This window comes from Artemia franciscana, chromosome 20 (assembly GCF_032884065.1).
Source record: "Artemia franciscana chromosome 20, ASM3288406v1, whole genome shotgun sequence".
NCBI lineage: Eukaryota > Metazoa > Arthropoda > Branchiopoda > Anostraca > Artemiidae > Artemia > Artemia franciscana.
The window spans coordinates 3,695,923-3,720,586 of record NC_088882.1 but is presented as its reverse complement, the minus strand read 5'-3'; the positions used below and the strand labels follow the sequence as shown (position 1 = coordinate 3,720,586).

The following is a 24,664-nucleotide window of genomic DNA, read 5'->3' as shown; positions in this document are numbered from 1 at the left end:
ATTTTGCCAAAAAAATTCATTTTATATACAATTCGATAAATCGCAAAGCCGGTTCTGTTCCATATTTCAATCTAATTTCTCCTACCTTCTTCAGTTTCTGATTCTTCCTTTGAAGAAGGAGATACCCTTTTACAGATACCCTTACGGAAATACCTTTGAAGATATCTTTTTACAAATTCACTCTGCAGAAGAAATAAAATGAGAATTATAGAAATTATAATATTTTTCTTCAATGATTTAAACAGTACATAAAGATGTTACTGACGACCAAGTTTACTGAATTGTTTTAAAGAAAGGAGAAAAAAAAGATTTTTCTTCTTTGAAATTGCGTTCTATCCTCTTTTCTTACTCGCAGAAATAGTTGTAATTTTTTGGCTATTAGAAACAGTCTCTAAACTCGAAATACATTTTTCAGTTTCCCCGCTCTCTATTACAAGCTATCTTGTGTAACCGAGGTTTATCGCAATTACCGCTTGTGTGAATTACCACAGTTACGACTAAATTACGGCTTGCATACTGTAGCCAAACTGTCAAAAGTAAGAAAACTGAATATAGTTGAAATTAGGGGGAGGCAATAAGTATCATTATGGCCATGTATGACCCTGAATATATGTACAATTAATTGTTGGACGCTTTATGCTATGGGTCGCCATTGTTGTGTTTTACACAGAAGTGAATTTTTTGCGTTTCGCAACAGACATTATCAATTTGAGCTGCGAGACCCTGGGCAATGACCTACTGCACGCTTTTTTGGCCCTTTATCTATCAGTCCTGGTTGACCTTTGCTGAAGTAAGGATGCTGGAACTGTTTTAAAAAATTTTCATTTAGTTCTATTGGTCGTATGTTGTTGTAAGTTTTTCTTCATCTATTTATTAATTTTTCGCCGAGGACGGCCCTTGGACATAGCGCCGAAATATTCATTCAAATTAAATTTCCACTGTCTTGCGAAAACAATTCCCTATTGTTCTTCTTGTTTTTGATGTTAGAAAACAGAAAAATAAAAGGACAAATACGTAAGTTTGAAAATAATGAGTAATTCAACAGGATTTGAACTTGCAAATGCTTGCAACAGCTCGAAAGAGCTTGCAGGCAAATTCGACAGAACTTGCACTTGAGAAAACAGAAAAATAAGAGGCCAAATGCGCTATTTCAAAATTAATGAGCAAGTCGACAGAATTCGAATTTGCAAGTGCTTTCAAGAGCTGGATAGAACTTGCAGGTGAATTCGACAGAACTTGCAGATGAGAAAACAGAAAAAATAATAGGCCAAATGTTCAAATTCAAAATTGATGCCAAAGGCGCAGGAATTTGAATTTGCAAAAGCTGGCAAGAGTTCGAAAGAGCTTGTAGGCTAATTTGACAGAACTTGTAGATAAGAAAACAGAAAAATAAGCAGTCAAACGCGCGAAGTCGAAATGGATGAGCAATTCAACAGAACTTGCGGAAGACATAACAGAAAAATAAGAAGCAAAATGTGTGAATCTAAAATTAATGAGCAATTCGAAATTTTTCTAGTTTGCAAACACTTGCAGTAACTCGAAAGAGCTTGCTGGCAGATGCGACTGAGCTTGCAGATGAGAGATCTTGAAAAATTTAAGAAAGCAAAAAAAGAGGCAAATGATAATAGAAATGCTGGAAATCGCGAAATCTGATAACCTTTTTTTGGCAGATCCAACATTAAAGTTGACATTTATTAAAAAACACTGTTAATATAATGACTTATTATATTAATATAATGTTATTATTTTATTTTATTATATTATATTATTATATTATACTATTAACTAATATAATGACTTATTACTTATTAATATTACACTATTACTTATTATATTATTATTTTAATATAATATAATTAATATAATGACTTACAGTTTTTATCAGGAGCGCTATTCATTTACTGAGTTGAGATATTTGATGATTTTTATGGCACTTGGTATTAACCAAGTGACATATAGCAATCGCCAATTCTGTCGGTCTGTCGGTCCCGGTTTTGCTACTTTAGGCACTTCCAGGTAAGCTAGGACGATGAAATTTGGCAGGCGTATCAGGGACGGGACCAGCTTAAATTAGAAATAGTTGTTTTCAAAATTTGACCATCTTGGAGCGATTGGGGGGCCGGTTAATTGGGAAAAAATAGAAAAATTGAAGTATTTTTAATTTACGAACTGTTGATCAGATCTTAATGAAATTTAATGTTTGGAAGGATATCGTGTCTCAGAGCTGTTATTTTAAATCCCGACCGGATCTGGTGACATTGGGGGGGATATGGGAGGGGGAACCTAAAATCTTGGAAAACACTTAGAGTGGAGGGATCGGGATGAAACTTGGTGGGAAAAACAAGCACAAGTCCTAGATACATGATTGACATAACCAGAACGGATCCGCTCTCTTTGGGATGGTTGGGGGGGGGGGGGGGTAATTCTGAAAAATTAAAAAAATGAGGTATTTTTAACTTACGAACGGGTGATCGGATCTCAATGAAATTTGATATTTAGAAGGATATGGTGTCTCAGAGCTCTTATTTTAAATCCCGACCAGATCTGGTGACATTGGGGGGGGGAGTTGGGAGGGGGAAACCTAAAACTTGGAAAACACTTAGAGTGGAGGGATCGGGATGAAACTTGGTGGGTGGGAAAAATAAACACAAGTCCTAGATAGATGATTGACATAAATGGAACGGATCCGCTCTCTTTGGGGTAGTTAGGGGGGGGGGGGTATTTCTGAAAAATTAGAAAAAATGAGGTATTTTAACTTACGAACGGGTGATCGGATCTCAATGAAATATGATATTTAGAAGGATATCGTGGCTCAGAGCTCTTATTTAAAACCCGACCGGATCTGATGACATTGGGGGGGAGTTGGGAGGGGGAAACCTAAAACTTGGAAAACACTTAGAGTGGAGGGATGGGGATGAAACTTGGCGGGAAAAATAATCACGAGTCCTAGATACATGATTGACATAACCGGAACGGATCCGCTCTCTTTGGGGTAGTTGGGGGAGGGGTTAATTCCGAAAAATTAGAAAAAATGAGGTATTTTTAACTTAAGCACGAGTGATCGGATCTCAATGAAGTTTGATATTTAGAAGGATATCGTGTCTCAAAGCTCTTATTTTAAATCCTGACCGGATCTGGTGAACTTGGGGGAAGTTTGGGGTGGGGGAACCTAAAATCAAGGAAAACGCTTAGATTGGAGGGATCGGGATGAAACTTAGTGGAAAAAATAAGCAGAAGTCTTACATACGGGATTTACATAATTGGAACGGATCCGCTCTATTGGGGGGGGGGTTAATTCTGAAAAATAAGAAAAAATGACGTATTTTTAACTTACAAAGGAGTGATCGGATCTTCATGAAACTTCATATTTAAAAGGACCTCGTAGCTCAGATCTCTTATTTTAAATCTCAACCGGATCAAGTGTAATTGGGGGGGGGGGCAGTTGGGGGGACCGGAAATCTTAGAAAATACTTAAAGCGGTGAGATCAGGATGAAACTGGATGGGAAGAATAGAAAGCTGTCTAAGATACGTGACTGACATAACTGAACCGGAGCTGCTCTCTTTGGTGGAATTGGGGGGGGGGGGGTAATTTTGAAAATTGAGGTATTTGTTACTTACGAAAGGGTGACCAGATCTTAATGAAATTTGATATTTAGAAGGATCTCGTGCTTTAAAGTTCTAATTTTAATTTTCGACCAGATCCTGTGACATTGGGGGGAGTGGAGGGGGAAATCTTGGAAAAACACTTGGATTGGGGGAATCGGGATGAAGCTTGGTGGATAGAATAAACAAATGTCCTTGATACGTGATTGACAGAATCGTACTGGATTCGCTCTCTTTGGGGGAGTTGGGGGGAGGGGTTCAGTGATTTGGTGAGTTTGGTGCTTCTGGACGTGCTAGGACGATGAAAGTTGGTAGGCGTGTCAGGGAGCTGCACAATTTGACTTGATAAAGTCGTTTTCCCAGATTCGACCATCTGGGGGGCTAAAGGAAGGGGAAAAATTAGAAAAAATTAGGTATTTATAACTTACGAGTGGGTTATCGGATCTTAACGAATTTTGATATTTAGAAAGACATTGTGACTCAGAGCTCTTATTTTAAATCCTGACCGGCATTAAGCCTCTTATTTTCCTTTTTAAATCAATCTATTGATTCATAGAATTTTGTTAGAGCTCATACCATATGATCTCTTGGCTCTTAGCTCTTCTCGCCTCGTCACAAGTGCCATATGAGCTCTTAGCTCTTGTTTCATAAAGCTTTGGTAATTCACAAATTCGGTAACTCGGCATCTTCAGTAAACCCTAAAAATTTCAACACAGCCGGTGAAATCTTGCAGCAATTTTTTGCAGCTTTTTTAGCAGCTGACCTAAAAGGTCTATTTGTGACTAGTTTTGTGTTAATATCCACTGTTTTTTTTATATTTTGTAAGATCGTTTTTAATTCAATTTGTGTATAGAGCATTTAGTGATCCCAAGTCCCTATTTGAGGAAATATTATTTTTAATCTTAAGTCTGATTTTAATTGCATCCCGAACTACCTGCTTTATGCCTAGGTCGATGCTAAAAAGGGCGGATTCTTCAAAAAGTATTTTGTGGCTAGGATTTTCAAAAGAAAAGCAAGATTAGCACTAAAACGTGGTTTTAATTGTTCTTCTTTCATTTCAATGACTTGACTCGTTTAATCTCACTTTATATATCAGTATTAGTTAAAACTTCGCTGAAGTAAGGATGCTGGGACTGTTTTAATTATTTTTTTTTTTCATTTTAGTTCTATTGGTCGTATGTTGTTGTAAGTTTTTCTTCTTGTATTTATTTATGTTTTGCGGGGGATGGCTCTTAGACATAGGGCCGAAATATTCATTCAAATTAGATTTCCATTATCTTTCGAAAAGAGTTCCCTATTTTTCTTCTTGTTTTTGATGTTTGTGATGGAAAGGCAGTGTGGTCTTCGTCGCTATTTAAGTATGATCAAATCTATCTAATTAGTTTTGATTATTATTTTTACGCTTCAACTTATGAACACTGACCAAAATGTATTGCTGCCATAAAAACTTCATAATTTGAAACCACCAAAAGCAAAACCTTAGAAAATCATGATTTATGGGCATGGTTAGACCTAAGATGTGTCCAGGGGGCAGTAAATGTTTTTATATTGTTGTCCTTGGTACTTCAAGTTATCTGTAGTTGAAACTTTGGGTTACTATTTAATGGGGAAAATGAAGGTTATATATAAAGTTGGAATTATAAATGTCTCTTATGTACAAAAGTAGATGTCTCTAATGTAGAAAAGTAGATGTATATAATGTTCCTTTTCAGACGTCAGCAGTCGAAATAAGCGAGAAGAAGTTTCTCGTAATTCCTGCCAAAGAAATATAATTCTCATATAATATACTTTTTTTTATACTCTTCAGAGCAGGAAACTGTTATCACTTGATTTTTTTTAGGTTTTACAATGGTGCATACGCAAGAATTGCTTAGGAGGAGGGAGGGGGCTCTAAGGAAGCGAGTGGAAATGTTCTATGTGAAAATAAGGGAAATGATAGGGAAATCTCACAGGGTGTCCACAAAGCCTGGATACATACAAATTTTATTTTTCATAGAACAAAATAATTTTATTTAATTATAGTGTATAGGGGATTGTATTTTCAATATGATTTCGAATATTCGCCTTGCTAAATTCAGGTGAACTTGATTGAATAGGTGGATGTTACCGTCCATTTCTGCCAATTTATTTTCATCCAATTTATCTGGAAACCAAATTTATCTAAAAAAAAACGTTGTCTTTTCTTTAGTCTTATATCTTATTCCTTTATCTTATTACTTATCTTTTCATTATCTTTTTATCCTTTCTATTTATTTTATTTTTAATGTATCAGATCAATTTCTCTGAAAAATCAAAATTCGTATGTATCCAGACTTTGTGGATACCCTGTGTTATTGATAACCATTTTATTTATTTTGAAATGATAAAACTGATTGAATTAATCTGTTATTTTCCTTACAGAGTTTAGACCCACCGTCTCAAGTGAACCATGTAAGTGATTTACGACAAGCTGTACGCTTTGCATCGAGTGATGTAAGGGCACATGAGGGACTTATGCCTGGCTTCTGTCTACAAAGAGTAAGTTCTTCAAACCAGACAATTCTTTTGCCTTTTTATAATACTATTATTGCTACTACTACTACTAACAACTCACTATAGCACCAAGCCGGCTGAGGCCAACAGAGCTACTCATGGTACTTCTCCATCCCAATTTATTCAAAACCTCCTTCTTTACACCCTCCCAAGAAGCTTCCATTTCTCTTGATTCTGTACTCACGACATCCTCCACTTCATTCGGGCAAGGCCCCCTTTTTGTTTGGCCCTTGACAGTTGGCCGACAAAGACAATCTTTGGCAATCTGTTATTCTTCATTGGAAGAATATGTCCTAGCCATCTCATCATTTCTCTCACTTTAGCCCTAGAATATAACACCCTTTTTATAATCATCAGTCGAAATCGTCTAGATAAAAAAATTACTAAAATGAATTACTTTTTGGTGACTGCGGGACCTTCCAGTGCAAGAATAGCCTTGAAAACTAAGGTTCAGAAGATTATTTTGCTTTTAAAACTAAGTTGCAACTTAGTTATAGGTATATCAAGAAATTTATTGATGGGCGTAATTATCACAAGTTTTTGAACTACAAAATTCAATGTACCCCATCCCCCCTTCCCAAATACAAAATTGAATGAGGAGTAGCTGTGTTGGCTTCATGTGCCTTAATGCTGCAGTGAGTTGTTAGTAATAGTATATAATCCCTTAACCAATATATTCCAAGTATTGAACCAGTTTAACTCCAATTGTTTTTTGAATTTAAGCCATTTAATCGATGATTAACAGTCATTTAATTCTATTATTTTTCTTAATGATTTCAGGGATTTAACCCGTTATTTTAACCTGGTTATTTAACAAATTCAGCTTTACTTCGTTTGCTAGTATCATATCTACCCGCTATTCGGTGCTTCATTTTTTTCCCGTCATTCTTTCTTCCCTTTCCTTGTCTTTCCATTTTTACTCTCCATTTGATTTGATCATCGGGAGGGACTTAGTTTATGTACGTTTTTTTAAGCCTTTTTAGCTTTGATGGTAATTTTTTGTCTGTCAGTTCGTGTGTCTTTTTTTTTCACATATTTTCTTTCATTGTATTTCGTCTCTAAGGATCATAATTGAGATCCTAAAACTTCCGAGTTAACTGCCCAAAATTGGTTACTAAACTACTCTCAAATGGGGATACGGGGTATTATACGTCTAGTCACCTTTTCATCCTTCTGATTTACTTTGACCTGATGATCCTTCCTTTGATGACAGCTTAGTAAACAATTTTTGTTAATTATTTCACAAGTGTTGAAACGACAGAGTGTGAAATGACGGCTTAGCTTCCCTGTATTTGACCAGTTGCTCCCTAGATTTTTTATTTGGGTCTTTTTTGTCGATTTTTTTTATTTTGGATTTTTTTTGCCATTATTTTCTTTTTATCACTTTATTTGACCCTTGTGTGTCGTATCTGATATCATCGCATTTTTGAGATAATTACCCAATATTGTCTGCTAAGCTACTCTGAAATTGAAATTGAGCTATTCTCAAATTGATATTATATGTCTAATCACCTTTTATCCTCCTGATTTATATGGACCCAAGTATCCTTCCTTTGACAACAGCTTATCAAACAGTTTTTTGGTAATTATTTTATTAGTGTTGAAATGATAGATACGGCTTTTAGTCATAGTGTCCCACTTCTCTGTATTTGACCAGTTGCTCCCTAGTTTTTTCTTTTTTTTTGGATTTTGTGCCTTTTTTGCCAATTTTTGGTGTTTTTGTTTTTTGTTTTTTGCGAATATATATGACCCGTAAAGGTCGAATCTGACATCTTCACATTTTTTCAAGATAATTGCCAAAAGTCCTTGAAAAACTTATTGTGTGGTAGAAGCTTTTTAAAATTAATGAACGTTAATTATCCTACGCGTGGGGGAGATGCTAAAAAAATTAAAACACTAATACAAGAGCAATATAAGTGATTAAATTTTAAAGCTCTTAATGAAAAAAATGAGTAACATTAAAACATAAAACAAAGAGAAGTTACTCTGTTCAAAACTTGAAAGTATTCCGCTTTTATAGATATGCAGACCTAATTAATTAATATAAAGTCTCATTCCCTATGGGTAAAGGCGTGAGTGCAGCCAGATCGAAGCGAATGTTCATGTGCATTCCCTATTGCCATTGTCCTATGGCAACCCTGAATCTTCCTCCTAGCCCTTTGAAAATGGCTATAGGGATCTTCCCTATAGCCCTTTCCTGTCTTTCCTATCTTCCTCCTAGCCCTTTGAAAATGACTGTCGAAGGGGAAAGCTAAACTTATGGTTCTCATATTTCACCCCCGACAAAACTTGACTACTCCCAATGTGTGCTAATACTAAAGTTGTTTAACCTGTTACTATATAATTCTTTCGTACAAGTTACAAAGCAGTGTACCCTAAGAAATGTACCCTAAGAAAAAAAGCAGTGTACCCTAAGAAAAAGCAGTGTATGGTAAAGCAGTGTACCCTAAGAAATGTACCCTAAGGAAAAAAGCAGTGTACCCTAAGAAAAAGCAGTGTATCCTAAAGCAGTGTACTCTAAAGCAGTTTACCCCAAAGCAGTGTACCCTAAGAAATTGCTTCGGGTTTTTTCATAGTTGTATTTAGCCAATTTTAATAATATAAAATCAGGAGGGCAATATATGCCCAGCCACCTTTTGAACCTCTTGATTTAAGTTACCCTGCTCATCTTTCCTTTGAAAACAGCTTGGCTACCATTTTTTGGTGGTTTTCTCAGAAGTGTTAAAATGACAGATGCAGCCTTTGGGCGCAGCATCCTACTTCCCTTGAGTCTACCATTTGCTCCCTAGGAAATTTAAATTTATTCCATATTTTTTTGTGTTTTATATTTATATTTTTTTCTATCAATTTTTACGACCCGTAAAGTTCATATTTGACCATATCTTACTTCTGAGATAATTGCAACAATCCCTTACTATGCTACTCTCAAAAATAGAATCAGCAAAGCATCGTAATTCCAATCACCCTTTGATTCTCCGTATTTACAGTGGCCTTTTAACCCTCCCTTTGAAAACAGCTTAGCAATTGGCTTTTGACAATTATCTCAGAAGTATTGAAGTGACAAATACAACCTTTGTTCAAAGCATCCCTCATCCCTCAAGTTTACCAGTTGTCCCATTAGGAAATTACTTTTATTAAACAACGTAATTAATCATTTTCTAAAATTTTGACGTATTTTGGGAAAATTTGTGAGGCTCAACGCATCCCCCCATCCTAAAAGTACACTATTTTTATCTTTAAATTTTATCTACAGCATCTATAACGTATTTTGAGTTTGAAGTCTGTGTACTCTTCTCAAGGTATTTGGGACTGTGGGTAATTGCTCCCATTAATGTGTTGTGAAAAATAGGCGTGTCAAACGATTGGCATTTTCAAGTCGATTTTGGATGGTTATTCCATCTTACGTGACATACAACTAACGGATAACAAGTAGATGTTACGGTTAGAGTAAGTTGGAATTCATTTTCTAAATGCTGCGGAGTTGGTCGTACGACATCATGGGGGTGCGGGCCTACTTCTCATTTCTCTACAAGACGATTTTAAAATCCTGTATGAACAACGTAATTAATTGTTTTCTAAAATTTTGACGTTAAGGATGACAACCCCCCCCCCCTACAATCTTCAAAGCAAGGGTTGTAAAAGTTCTTAAGCTGAACTGGCCAGACATGACAATAAACAACCAAGAGAGATAAAACTCTACAAAAAAAAACTTCAAACGAGACGACGGCCTGTAGAATTGAAAGACTAAAACAACGCGGATATTTCGCCTGTATCCAAACAAAGCATCTTCAGCACAAGATAGAAAATTAAAAGAAAACTAAAAACAAATAAAAGCCACCACCAATAATAATAAATACAATTGTCGCTACTTATCCACGTAGGGAAAAGCAGCTATTTGAGTTACTTCAATGAGAATCAAAGAGCAACTGAGGAAAAATTATGAAAGTTGAAACTTAGTTAATTATTCTGTCGCGAAATAATCCTCTTGTAAGCTAACATTGAAGCGACTCTTTTTGGTCTAGTGGGTAATCTTGTCCCCTGGTGATTGTGTAAAATTTTAATTCCCCCATCGACTATTGGTTCATTTTTCAAAAGAATATCATAAATTGGGTCAATATTTAAATTCCCTGTGTCTCTATTTATTGAAATATTAGCAAATATATGTTTTTTAATTTCTATAGCCTCCCTCGCCCACTGAGAAAAACCTCTATCATTAGAAATAGCTGTAGCCTCATCAAATTGTATAAAATGTTCGGGATAAAAGAATGTATGTTCAGCTAGAGCCGAAACAAAAGTTTCGGAAGGCTTTCTTAGTTGTAGGTTTTTTTCTATTGAGTTGCGAATACAATTTTTTCGACAAGTTCAATAAAATTTTAACGTCTCTTTGTGTAAATTTGTGACGCTCAACGCATCCCCCCCCCCTTATCCTAAAACTACACTGTTCTTGTCTTGAAACTTTATCTACATCATCTATAATATTTTATGAGTTTGAAATCTGGATGCTCTCCTCAAGGTATGTTGGACAGTGGGTGATTACTCCCATTAATGCGCTGTGAAAAAAAGGGTAATAAAGATGGGTATTTGGTAATGAAGTTCACACTCTTATAGGGTGTGGCACCATTACTCCCAATTTATCGTGAAGCAATCCTTAGTGGCTCCCCAGAAGTTAAAGAGCAAGCCTCCAATGGGCTGACAGAGCTGATTAAGTTGACATCTGCTGAAGGTTTGAAGTCGTCCGTGATGCAAATTACTGGTCCTCTAATTCGTATCTTGGGTGATCGATATTCTTATACTGTGAAGACAGCTGTATTGGAAACACTGTCTCTTCTCTTAGCTAAGGTAAGACTCCTTTTCTTCATCTTCTTCAGCGATTGATGCCACGTTGTTTCTTGCTGCATGTAATTTCAATTATTTTTATATCACAGGTAATTTTTTTTTAAAATTAAGTTTATGTAAAACAGTTGTCCCACAAAATTAAATAATAGCAATCCTTTTCTAATAACCTACTTTTGAAAACAATGTGATCTGTATAAATTTATTTCCATAGATACATAATTAAAGCATGCAAAGTCATGTAAAACTTAAATAGGAAATATGTGAAGAAAATTACCTTGTTTGCTCCCTCCGCCCTGCCGAATTTTTTCTCGCAAACCCATAGGAAAATTATTAGACTATTCCTATCAAATGAATAAAAAAATTTTTAACAGAACGCACAGAGTTTTTGAAAATTCTGTCTGTTCAACTTAAATGTGTAATTTATATGACATGTAAATAGGTAATTTATATGACAGATAGCCAATTTGTTGCATTTCATCAGTGTTTGGGTGTAAATGCATTCCATGTACTTCTTCCTAGCTACTTTATCCATCCCCTCCATCCCACTGAGCTCCATGTCCTGAAAGTTTTTTCGTTTTTGTTTTACAATTTTTTTGACAAGTTCTGTTTATATATATATATATATATATAATATATATATATATATATATATATATATATATATATATATATATATATATATATATATATATATATATATATATATATATACAAACATACAAAACTGATGTTTGTCTGTGTCTGTAAACATACAAAACTGAAGAAAAAGTTGAATCTAAACATTCTAGAAACTTGTAATTTGGCAGTCTATTTGGAACCATAAGAATAGTTGTTTACTATAGAAATCCTATAACCGCTAAGAAAAAAAAAAGAAAAAAAAAGAATACGATGAACACCTAACTATCCCATGAAAAGGGAGAAGTCCCAAGCTATTGAGTATAGCGAGCAGAGAAAGGCGACAGAAAATACGAAGGCTGAGGGGCCGACAAAGCTACAGATGTGATAAAGTGAAGTGAACGGAGGAAGGCAAAAAAATACTTGTAGCTTGTGGTTTTTGCAGGTGTCCGCTAAGCCTAGTCTCCTAATAGCATCTGGATAATGTAAATTTATATTCCGACATATTTTTGCTTTCATTCGGAGACTAGTTTCGCTTCGGTAGCCGTGATTCACGTCGCCTGGTCCTCGTGTAGATAGCTTAGTTGCATCCTTTATCCGACTTGTCCACCTAACATTAACTCCGTTAGTAATCCGTAACAGATATATACGCTATAGGCTATTAGGCGAGTAACAACATTAATAATGTGTACTCCTCTGTAAATATAGTTTATTTACAAACCCCTAAAAGTGTGCCACATTTCACAATTACTGTCCTTTTTGTTCTCCGCATACAGTTTCACTGTTTTTTTTCATTTTTGTAAAGATTTTTGTTGCGATGTTTCTACAGTTATCATGCAGTTTCCAGGATTACCAGGGTTATATTATCCAAGAACTAATCCATACCGTTTCAAGTAGTAATTCCACGAATCTCTGGTATCATTTGCGTCCTATGAAATGCTAAGGGCAGGTAGTCGAGCTTGTAGTCGTGAAGTCTCGTGAAATAATAATAATTAAGGGCAAATAGTCGCAAATAAGAGCAAATAATAATATAAATATAAATAATAAAATAATAATATATAAGGGCAATATATAAGGCCAGGTAGTCGAGCTTGTACTCGAGGAGTCCCGTGAAATAATAATATTTAAGAGCAAGTATTCGCTTTTACTTCAGATCAGAGTTTAAAAATCTGTTCGTCCAGGTTTGGTTTTAATTGTGCTTAAACACATTTTATTGTGTTAAACACTATTCCATAGCTGTGCGAGAATTTTAATAGAAGCTTCCTCTGTATACGCTGTTAAAATTAACTACCTAAAAAAATTTAATGGTAAAGAAAAGTGGTAAAAATCGTAAATGGTAAAAACTAGTAAAAATTATTTTTTATTTAGGATGTCATTCAAAAGAATCTTCTTTGGAAAAAAGTTCTAAGAAATCTTGTGCGAACTTGTCCAGTTGGATTTAGTTTACGACGTCACTTGCCCGTTTTCGCTTGTTGAAATTTATCGTCTTCAGTCAAAGCTTATATTAAGGGTCAAACTTACTTTCCTCAGGTTGGAGTTCAGCTGAAGCCATTTTTGCCACAGCTTCAAAATACATTTCTCAAAGCTCTGCAAGATCCTCAGTGTCTTCAGTCAAAGCTTATATTAAGGGTCAAACTCACTATCTTACTTTCCTCAGGTTGGAGTTCAGCTGAAGCCATTTTTGCCACAGCTTCAAACTACATTTCTCAAAGCTCTGCAAGATCCTCAGCGTCTTCAGTCAAAGCTTATATTAAGGGTCAAACTCACTATCTTACTTTCCTCAGGTTGGAGTTCAGCTGAAGCCATTTTTGCCACAGCTTCAAACTACGTTTCTCAAAGCTCTGCAAGATCCTCAGCGTCTTCAGTCAAAGCTTATATTAAGGGTCAAACTCACTATCTTACTTTCCTCAGGTTGGAGTTCAGCTGAAGCCATTTTTGCCACAGCTTCAAACTACATTTCTCAAAGCTCTGCAAGATCCTCAGCGTCTTCAGTCAAAGCTTATATTAAGGGTCAAACTCACTATCTTACTTTCCTCAGGTTGGAGTTCAGCTGAAGCCATTTTTGCCACAGCTTCAAACTACATTTCTCAAAGCTCTGCAAGATCCTCAGTGTCTTCAGTCAAAGCTTATATTAAGGGTCAAACTCACTATCTTACTTTCCTCAGGTTGGAGTTCAGCTGAAGCCATTTTTGCCACAGCTTCAAACTACATTTCTCAAAGCTCTGCAAGATCCTCAGCGTCTTCAGTCAAAGCTTATATTAAGGGTCAAACTCACTATCTTACTTTCCTCAGGTTGGAGTTCAGCTGAAGCCATTTTTGCCACAGCTTCAAACTACATTTCTCAAAGCTCTGCAAGATCCTCAGCGTCAAGTCAGAATGAAAGCTGCCACAGGATTGAGCCACTTGGTTGTCATCCATCATCGCCCAGATCCAATGTTCACTGAACTTCACAATGGCATCAAGTCTCAGGAGGATCCTAGTGTTAAGTAAGTGACTTTCTATTTAATGGAGAGGTCTCAATTGGTCGGGGAACTACCTCCATTATATTTTTGCCCCCATGGATTTTGAAAATTACCTTTTCTTATATATTTGGTGAAAATTACCTTTTTCCGATATTTACATTGGAAAATTGAAAATACCATAGAATTTCCACCCTTTCCTAGATTTTAGAAATACTTTTTTTTCCCCTTCCGCTTAGATTTTCGTGAGTTGGCGCCCCTAATTTGACGAGTGAAAGTGGTGTGTGTACACACCACTAATTTTTTTTGTTCCGATGTTTCTTCAGTTATCATGCAGTCTCCAGGATTACCAGGGTTATATTATCCAAGAACTAATCCATACCGTTTCAAGTAGTAATTCTGCGAATCTCTGGTATCATTTGCATCCTGTGAAATGCTAAGGGCAAGTAGTCTAGCTTGTAGTCGTGAAGTCTCGTGAAATAATAATAATTAAGGGCAAATAGTCGCAAATAAGGGCAAATAATAATATAAATAATGAAATAATAATATATAAGGGCAATATATAAGGCCAGGTAGTCGAGCTTGTAGTCGAGGAGTCCTGTGAAATAATAATATTTAAGAGCAAGTTGTCGCAAATAAGGACAAATAATAATATACGTATAAAAAATGAAATAATCATATTTCAAATAGTCGCAAATAAGGGCAAATAATAATATAAATTTAAATAATGAAATAATATATAAGGGCAAGCAGTCCCAACTAAGGGCAAATAATAATATAAATATTAATACTGAAATAATAATATATAAGGGCAAGTAGTCGAGCTTGTAGCCGAGGAGTCCCATGAAATAATAATGTATAAGGGCAAGTAGTTGCAAATAAGGGCAAATAATAATATAAATATTAATAATGAAATAAAAACATATAAGGGCAAGTAAGAGCAAGTAGTTGCAAAAAAGGACAAATAATAATGTAAATATTAGTAATGAAATAATAATATATAAGGGCAAGTAGTTGAGCTTGTAGTCAAAGAGTCCCGTGAAAAAATAATATATAAGGGCAAGTAGTTGAGCTTGTAGTCAAAGAGTCCCGTGAAAAAATAATATGTAAGGGCAAGTGGTCGCAAATAAGGGCAAATAATAATATAAATATAAATAATTAAATAATAATATATAAGGGTAATATATAAGGGCAAGTAGTCTCAAATAAGGGCAAATAATATTATAAATATAAATAATCAAATAATAATCTATAAGGGTAATATATATAAGGGCAAGTAGTCGAGCTTGTAGTCGTGGAGTCCCGTGAAATAATAATATATAAGGGCAAATAAGGGCAAGTATTTGAGCTTGCAGTCGTGGAATGCTCGACTTCGTAAAAGGATTTAAGGAAAATATATCAATGGTGCTGGGGTAAAGAAAACGAATTTTCACGAAGTCAAGACCTACCGATATTGTTTTTTTAGGCCAGAAAATGTTAGTGTGTCCACTTTCCAAAAAAATATCAATAAACGATTTTTGTGCCATTCTATTCCATTTGCGGTCGCTAGTATGTACCTTAAGATTTATTTATTTATTTTTATTATATTTGTTTTTTGTTTTTTTTGTTCCAGGCCCCACTGCTCTATCCTTATGTTTCCCTTCTCTTAATTCTATGTACTGTAAATTTGTTTTTATCTATATGATACTCATGTTATATTATATTTATTGTCTATATGTCATCGTGAATGTCTGAAATTGGTGAATGTCGACATTCACCGGTGAATGTCCGAAATACCTTTTTTCGCCTTAGATTTAGTCAGTGTTGAAAGTCGAATTTTTCAGTTTTATGCAAGGTTTGATGGTGACGGGTTAGGTTGGGACATGTTAGATTAGGTTTTCAACTGATTTCCGAGATTTATAACCTAAATTGACGTAACCTAATTTTAACTTTTACCATAAAAGCTTGCATAAGACTGATAAAGCTGATTCGCAGAGCTAATTGAATCCAAGCCGAGAAAAAGGGATTTCGGACATTCACCGGTGAATGTCGACATTAACCAGATTTCGAACATTCACAATAACATATACGTATATTGTAGATCCCAGTACTTCCCAGTTCTAATAATTCCCTCTTGTATATTGTAGTTTGTTTTAGTATATAGCTGATAGTTTGAGCTTTACTCTCGATCTGACAACGTTCAATGCCAATTATTTAAATAAATACATTCATTCATTCATTCTTTTTTTTTACAGGGAATTTACTTAGAATAATAATTTAACTCTGGATGTGTTTCGATTTGAATGGAATAACGAAAATTCACGAAAAGCTCCAGAGGAACCAGTTTCACAAAACTGGTGAACCAGTTCACAAAAATATAGGGGGAGGGGGGCAAAGGTATTTTTCAAAATCTAGGGGCTGACAAACAAATATAGTCTTAGCGGGCAGTTAGTAGCCCCCTCCCCCAAATTGACACCCCTGAAAAGATCGCTAATTGGACCTGTTTGTCTAGTGATGGTAGTCTCAATTAGTTACTGCAGGATCTCAGGTTCAATTCCCACGCCAGAAGCGACTTTTTCAAGTTATCTATAATCACCTTATTTTATAGGGAGACTTGGCTCCAAGCTCTTCGTGGTGTCTGCACACCTGCAGGAGATAAGATGAACGATACCCTCAGAAAGTCAGTACTCCAGACTCTTCTCTCTTCATTATCATCGCCAGAGGAAGGTATTCGTACATCAGCTGCTGGGTGTATTGGCGCTCTTTGTCGCTGGGTTGGTACAGATGAGTTACACATGGTCATTGCGGATAATCTTCTGGGTTTGTGATTTTTTTTGCTTTTTTTTGTTTACATTGTGTTTATGTTATGTAATATTTATTATTTGTATATGTGTATTTTGTATTTAGTGTAGTCTAATGGTTATATGTAACTTTGGTACTTGTTAACTATTCAGGACACACTCAAGACTATTGATCTGAATGTATGATCTAGAAAACTGGTTTCATAGCCACAAAGACAAGTGACAGGTGACAGAATACATTGGACTTGCATAATGTGGGCTATATATTTATACATTGGGGGAGGGGGTGTCAAAGTATACTGGGTCTGCATGCAAAATTTGGTAGCTACAATTATTCTGCATAGTATGAAGGAAGAATTTTTTTCTAACTTCAGGCTGTCCAAATACTTTACCCCCCCCCCCCACCCTAATGTACAAATATATAGCCCAAATTATATAAGTCCAATGCAAGCTGTCAAACTAAACAGAGGCGCCATTTGGACCAAATCTTGGGGTGGGCATAAACTCGATCTTGGGCTCCCCCCGACTCACTTTGTTTCGCGTAATCATCTAGGAAATGGGCATTTGACAGAACTCGAGAATTTTATTATGTATCTTACCTACTTTCAAAGTTTATAATAATTAATAGCAAATAGCGTAATTACTCCAAGGGTTGTCAAGTAATTACGCTCTTTGGTTAATAGGCGTGCAGTAATTTCAAATCAGTTGGACAGAATGGATTATGTTGGACATAATGGATTATTATGGCTGGCAAAGGGTTCTTTGTGGTGGAAGCTTGGGCCCCCCTGGAAAATCTGGGGTGGGCATTTGCCCACCCCTGACCCCCCCCCCCCCCCCAAATGGCGCCTCTGAAACTAAATATATCTTGTGGCTATGAAATATAAAACCGGTTTTTACAGATCTACAGATTAAAATTCTTGAGTATGTTCTGAATAATTAATAAGTACCGCAACCTTTTTTCTTTCTTTTTTTAAAGAAAAAAATAATTAGGTTTTTTATTTTTTGTGTGATTTGAATTTTAAAGGGGGTTAGAAGGGTGATACAGCCACCCACTGAACTTTTGTCTTTTATATGGCTGTTTTCTTTTTTCTTTCTTTTTTTTCTGTAAAATTTAGTTGCGTTTGTTGTCTTTTTTTGGTAAAGTACGGATTTATCTATATAGCCTACTGTTGCAAAGTAGAAATGGAAAATATGCAAAGTAGAAATGGAAAATATGAAAGTTGAAGTAAAACGTAAATCAAAAATCAATGTGCAAGTTATGTAAAATATGAAACAAATTACATGTAAAATATTAAAAATAAAAATAAAATAAAAATAAGTTATAAGTTAAATAAAAATAATAAAAATATTTTTAATAAAAATAAGTTAAAAATAAGTTATGTAAAATATGAAACAAATTACATGTAAAATATTAAAAATAAAAATAAAATAAAAATAAGTTATAAGTTAAATAAAAATAATAAAAATATTTTTAATAAAAATAAGTTAAAAATAAGTTATGTAAAATATGAAACAAATTATAGCACCTCTGATTTTTACAGTATTGTATTATAACATACAGATTACAACAGTATCTGATTATTTTTTTTATATTTCTTATTGTGATTTTTTTATTTTTTCGTTATTTGCAATTTGTCTTATTTATCAAAAAAAATTAAAAAAGGATAAACTCCTGGTTAATTGCTGACGCATAGGGCGGCAAAACGACGTGTCAGTTCTTAGGTCTTTTTTACAGGGACAAGTAGCAAGCCAGTCCCCCAACTCTCCTGCTGCGAGGATTGATTCCCCCACATTGCCAAGCAGAGCACCAATTCACTGTGCTACTTCAAGATTAAAATAAATAAAGCTTGCTGTTTACGTTTTTCCTACAATATTGGTCTTATAAAACTATTAAGTGACTCAATTTTATTCACAAAAATGTATATCTCAAGAGTTAATTCTCCGGCAGGGAGATGGGTAAGGGGATCAAAACACGAAAAAAGTACCTTTTTAGGCTTTTTTGTAATTCTGTAGAGAGAATTCCTAGAAAAATCTTTTGTTTTAGGAGAGCCAAAGACGTCACCAACCGGCACTGCAATAGTGCCATTATATGACATTATATGACACATGACATTATATGACATTATATGACAATTGCCATATATTTTAGACCAAAGTCAAAATTGCTTATTGTAGGATTTTTTTTTTTTTTTTTTTTTTTTTTTTTTTTGATTTTGGGCGCAGATATATACACTTGGGGGTACGTTTGATCCAAGGTGAAAAGATTCAGGAGGATCACCTTTTAACCCTAATTAATTCAAAGTTTTCAGTAGTTTTATCAATAGTACTATTTTCCAGATGATGATCCTATGGGTGATTGGACGCTGCGACACGGCAAAAGTATGGCCCTATTTGTGGCACTGAAAGAAGCTGCACCTAATGTTTATGCCGAGGAATGGAAAGAAAAAATACAAAAACTGTTGCTTTCTTATCTAGCTGCTGATAGGGTATGTTTATCTTTGTATTGTAGTGTATGTTGTTATTGTATCTTTGTCTAGGCCTAGTTTTTCTAGCTTGTCTCCCCATGGGCCTATGTCATATATATACATGTATGTGTGATTAATAAGTAAATGAACTTGAACAAGCTCTGATAGAGCCGAATTCGCTTCATATGTCTAAAAAGAAAAAGCAAAACAAGGAAACAACTAATACAGCAGAACAAAGGTAGAAGAAACACCAATCGAGCATAAAAATGGTCAAGAAAAAATTTAACTCAAATCAAAAAGAATATAAGTCCGAGTACAAGAAATAAAATGAAATTTATGTGATTAATGGCAAAAACAAAACAGAAAGGGTGGGGGATAAAACAAAATCGCAGGCTAAAGGAAAAACATAGCCAAATTTGCATTCTAAGTCAAATACTGTAAAATAATAAAAAAAGACTTAAAATCAAGTCAAATTAGCTGTTAAAACGAAATATTTATAATTAATGAAAGGATTGTGCCGAAGACAAGGTCAAAAGTAAAATAGAGGGGGGGGGTTTATTGACTTAAAATTTCAACTATGTGAGGGATGAACCTACTTCTATATCTTTCAGTGGAAACTCTTATTGGGGCAAGAAGGGGGATTTTTCTTGAAACAGAACGGGGGGGGGGAGTAAATGATCACTAGGGAAAAGAGAAGTCTAACGGAGATTATGCAAGGCATTGTGGGCAAAACTTAAGGGAATTTGTGCCCTCCTTTCTTTAAGGGTGACTATATTTGCTCTCCGAAGAAGGGAAGTGTAAGGCACTTTACCCTCATTGAAGATAATTCTTAGGAACCTTTTTTGAACTGCCTCTATTCTATCCATCAATTCATTGGAGATGCCAGGATGCCAAACAGGACAAGCGTATTCGAGGGTAGGACGTACGAAAGAGAGAAAAATCCTCAAACAATGTGATTTAGGACATTTAGATTTATTTAGGAGTTTGAGGAGAGAAAATGCAGTATTTGTACGTTTTAAGAAATCATTAACGTGGCAATCCCATTTTAAGTCGCTTGAGATGGTAACACCCAGTAATTTCATAGTATTAGCAGACATTTCAGGGGGGATAGGACAGGAGAAAGAAGGGAGAGTTTTTAGGAAACTAATTGTTAAAACTGTTGACTTTAAAGGTTTGACTCGCATATCGCTAGCATCAGCTTCATCAGGTATTGATTCCAAGATGTCCATTGGGTTACTTTTTGGATTTTTGAAACATGTTGCTAAGACAGTTAAATCATCAACGAATTTCCATCTATCCGGGAAATCTACACTAAGACTGTTTATCATGGTAAGAAATAAAATTGGGCCTAAGAGGGTTCCCTGGGGTACACCATTATAAATTGGGAGGGGATCAGAGTATACATTCAGGTGTTTGACGACTTGCGTTCTATTAGAAAGGAAGGACGAAATTATTCTTATTAAATTGTGGTCAACTAGGAAGTCATTGGTTAGTTTGTTTTTTTTACTAATGTATTATGGTTAATTGAATCAATAGCTTTTTGTAAGTCGACTGCGATAACATTGAGCCGGGTATTGGGTTTTTCAAGTTTATTAAATAAAAAAAACAAGTTTTTTAAATGAAAGTAAGGAGCGACATTAAAACTTAAAACGAACAGAAATTACTCCGTATATGAAAGGGGCTTTTCCTTCTCAACGCCCCGCTCTTTACGCTAAAGTTTGACTCTTTCTCTTAACTCTACATTTTAAAACAGAAAAAAAACTTTAGCGTAAAGAGCGGGGCGTTGAGAAGGAAAAGCCCCTTTCATATACGGAGTAATTTCTGTTCGTTTTAAGTTTTAATGTCGCTCCTTACTTTCATTTAAAAAACATGTTATTTTTATTTAATTTCTGAACGTTTTTGAATCAATGCATGTTTTGATTTTGGCTCTCCGCAGAGGAATAATTAAAACGAAATTTGTATATTTATTTTTTTTGGCTAAATGGCTTTCTCATAATTTTGATCGAAGGGTTTTGAGAAAAAAAGAGCGGGGGAGGAAGCCTAGTTGCCCTCCGATTTTCGGTTAATTAAAAAGGCAACTAGAACTTTTAATTTTTTACGAATCTTTTTATAAGTAAAAGATATACGTAACTTATACATTAGCTTACGTAAAGAACTTTTGTATTCTTATGTTTTTATTACATATATGAGGGGGTCCGCCCCCTCGTCAGTACCTCGCTCTTTACACTAAAGCTTAAATTTTGTCCCAATCCATTAAGAATGACCCCTGAATCACAAAAGCCGCAGAAAAAATAGTTGAAATTACTAAAAATACTTTGGCGTAAAGAGCGAGGTATTAGGAGGAGGTGAGCCCCTCATATGGGTAATAATTTCTCTTCGTTTTAAGTTTTAATGCTGCTGCTTACTTCCAGCTGAAAAAAAACTTTTTCATTGTTTTTTTTTTAAGTAATGCTAGTAAATCCTGCGCTCCCTTCATGGAAATTTTTTTCCCCCATGACAAATTCCTCGATGGAAAGTTCCCCCAGCATATTCCCCTCTTCTCAACCCCTGCCTCCAACCAAAATATCCTCCTGAAAACACCTGTACACTTCCCAATAACCATTACTATATGTAAGCACTGGTCAAAGTTTTGAACTTGTAACCCCTCCCACGGGGACTGTGGGGGAGTAAGTCGTCCCCAAAGACATAGTTATAAGGTTTTTCGACTACGCTGAATAAAATGGCTATCTCAGAATTTTGATTCGTTGACTTTGGGAAAATAATTAGCGTGGGAGGGGGCCTAGTGCCCTCCAATTTTTTTGGTCACTTAAAAAAGGCACTAGAACTTTTCATTTCCGTTAGAATGAGCCCTTACGCAAAATTCTAGGACAACTGGGTCGATACGATCACCCCTGGGAAAAAAAAAAAAAAAAAAAAAAAAAAAACAAATAAACACACATCCGTGATCTGCCTTCTGGCAAAAAATATAAAATTCCACATTTTTGTAGATAGGAGCTTGAAACTTCTACAGTAGGGTTCTCTGATACGCTGAATCTGATGGTGTGATTTTTGTTAAGATTGTATGGCTTTTAGGGTGTATTTCCCCCTATTTTCTAAAATAACGCAAATTTTCTCAGGCTCGTAACTTTTGATGGGTAAGACTAAACTTGATGAAACATATATATTTAAAATCAGCATTAAAATGCGATTCTCTTGATGTAACTATTGGTACCAAAATTCCATTTTCTAGACTTTTGGTTACTATTGAGCCGGGTCGCTCCTTACTACAGTTCGTTACCACGAACTGTTTGATTACATGTAGTGTTCAAAAGGTGAGCCAGATAGTGTGATGTAGAGGTAGAGCGGAGATTTCCGAATTGCCTTTGGTCAACAGTTGGTTTAAGTTGGTTTAGTCTTGTCGTAGTTGTGCTTAAGATTGCACAAGATAGCATCAGCAATCACCGTTTGTGACCGTGGCTGTGCATTGCCGACTATTTACATATACTTGAATGCCACTTAAGCCATGTGTGCAGCTCGTCAGTAAGGATTGTTTGCTGTTCGGAAGTCCTTACCAAGTAAACCTCGGTGAAGCAGTGTTTTAGTCTGATAATTGAATTTCACCCTACCCAGTGATAAATCCAGTCAGTTTTCACGATGGTAGTGCCAATACCAGGGCCGTATCCAGGATTTTGCTTGAAGGGGGGTGGGTCACTTTTTTTTTTTTTTTTTATTTGCAACAAAAATTGGTTAACATGTATTTTCGTTACTCTTGTACTTACTGGAAAAAAAATCGGGGGGGATGGGATCAAATCGGGTAACACATCTTCCTGGATGTGGCCCTGTCCCATACTGCCACTTTTTATCCTACAATTTTGTGTTTTTCAGAAACGAAAGCTTCTGGGTTTATATTTAATAGGTTCTGAAATATATTTGTTATATCCCTTTTATTTAAAATATATGTATAATATATTAAAATATATTTATTGTTTACAACTTACTAAACGGTTTTAAGGGGTAAAATCTTTGTTGATATTTATAATTCGAATTTATTGTTTAAAGGCGTAAAAGTGGCTTTACTCATCGTAATGTTTTAAGCAATATTTTACACAAATTTGTAGTTTTTCTTCAGCATTCTAATTTACAAGGAATCAAGCTGCAATAGAGTGGGGAAAAACTTAAAAAAGATGAAGATGTTACCTGAAAAAACGCAGGGTATTGACGCATACTCATGTTTTCACACAATTAGAGTAGCCGATTCCCTCCAAGTTGGAATAGATTTTGCTTTCTCCCTATTACAAATTCTTACCCACTGGATTCCCCCCTCTCTCTCTCCATCACAGGGAAGCAAGCTCCCCCTCCTGCTTGAAAATTTTGGAAACATCCAAGATGTCTTCGCTCCCGCTTTACATCATATGGTACCCTTATTTAGTTTGAGTTTCCACTATTCATCTCTTATTTTCAATCGAAGTATTTTTTTTTATTCAGTATTTTCATCGAAAAAATCGAAAAACAGTAACATTCTTAAAGCCCCCTTCCTCTCCTCTATATTTTAGTGAATTGGTACCCCTTTACCTGATTTAACTTGATTTCATGTTATACAGTGACTTATTTTGTTCAGTTATTGATGTTGAATTTGTATACATTACCATACTGTTTTGGCTTCTGAGCGGTATAAACAACTGATCAGGGGTGCCGATTGAGAAAGGGAGGGGGTATTTGTTTTTTTTTGTGAGCCCCCCCCCCCTCCCCTAGATTTTTAAGTTATCTTTTTTAAGCATTTTTATTGAAAAGGGTGAAAATAACAAAATCACCCCCCCCCCCTAGATTCTGAAATATACGGTCTATTTGTATCTTCTTTTAAGAGTCCTCCTCCCCCCCCCCCCTTGCTCTTCATTTTTGTGAAATGGCGACCCTTTACCTTATTTAACTGAAGTTGCATATTATATAATGACTTCTTTTGTTACATTATTGGTGTTGAGTTTTTATAGATTCTCGTATCGTTTTGGCTTCTTAAATGGTATATGTACCTGATCAGGGACACCAATTTGGGGAGGGAGGGGACATTTGCCTTCTATATTTTTTGCCCTCTCCCCTAGGTCTTGAAAACTAGCTTACCTTTTTCAGTATTTCCATTAAAAAAAGTTGAAAAACGGCCAAATTTTTACCCCCTCTAGATCTTTGAAAGATAGATTCGTTTTGCATCACTCAACTTAAAATCCTTAGCTCATCCGTCTATGCATTCTAGTGAATTCGCACCCCTGCGTCTGATTGAACTTTAGTTACAAATTCCCATTTTATTTTGATCTTTGAGCGGTATATATGCCAGGTCAGGGGGTGCCAATTGTGGGGAACGGGCATTTGTCCTCTTGATATTTTGCCCCCCTCCTAGATTTT

At 35.4% G+C, this 24,664-nt stretch overlaps 1 protein-coding gene across 1 annotated transcript in view; it reads left to right on the top strand.

Moving 5' to 3' along the window:
* Positions 1-24,664, top strand: part of LOC136040330 (stalled ribosome sensor GCN1-like) — a gene marked incomplete in the record, with an annotated part of 191,427 nt that overhangs the window by 156,873 nt on the left and 9,890 nt on the right. Inside the window, 5 exon segments of the mRNA XM_065724571.1 lie at positions 6,005-6,121; positions 10,745-10,975; positions 13,880-14,073; positions 16,634-16,845; positions 19,164-19,312. Of these exon segments, the coding sequence (XP_065580643.1) occupies positions 6,005-6,121; positions 10,745-10,975; positions 13,880-14,073; positions 16,634-16,845; positions 19,164-19,312 (903 nt within the window).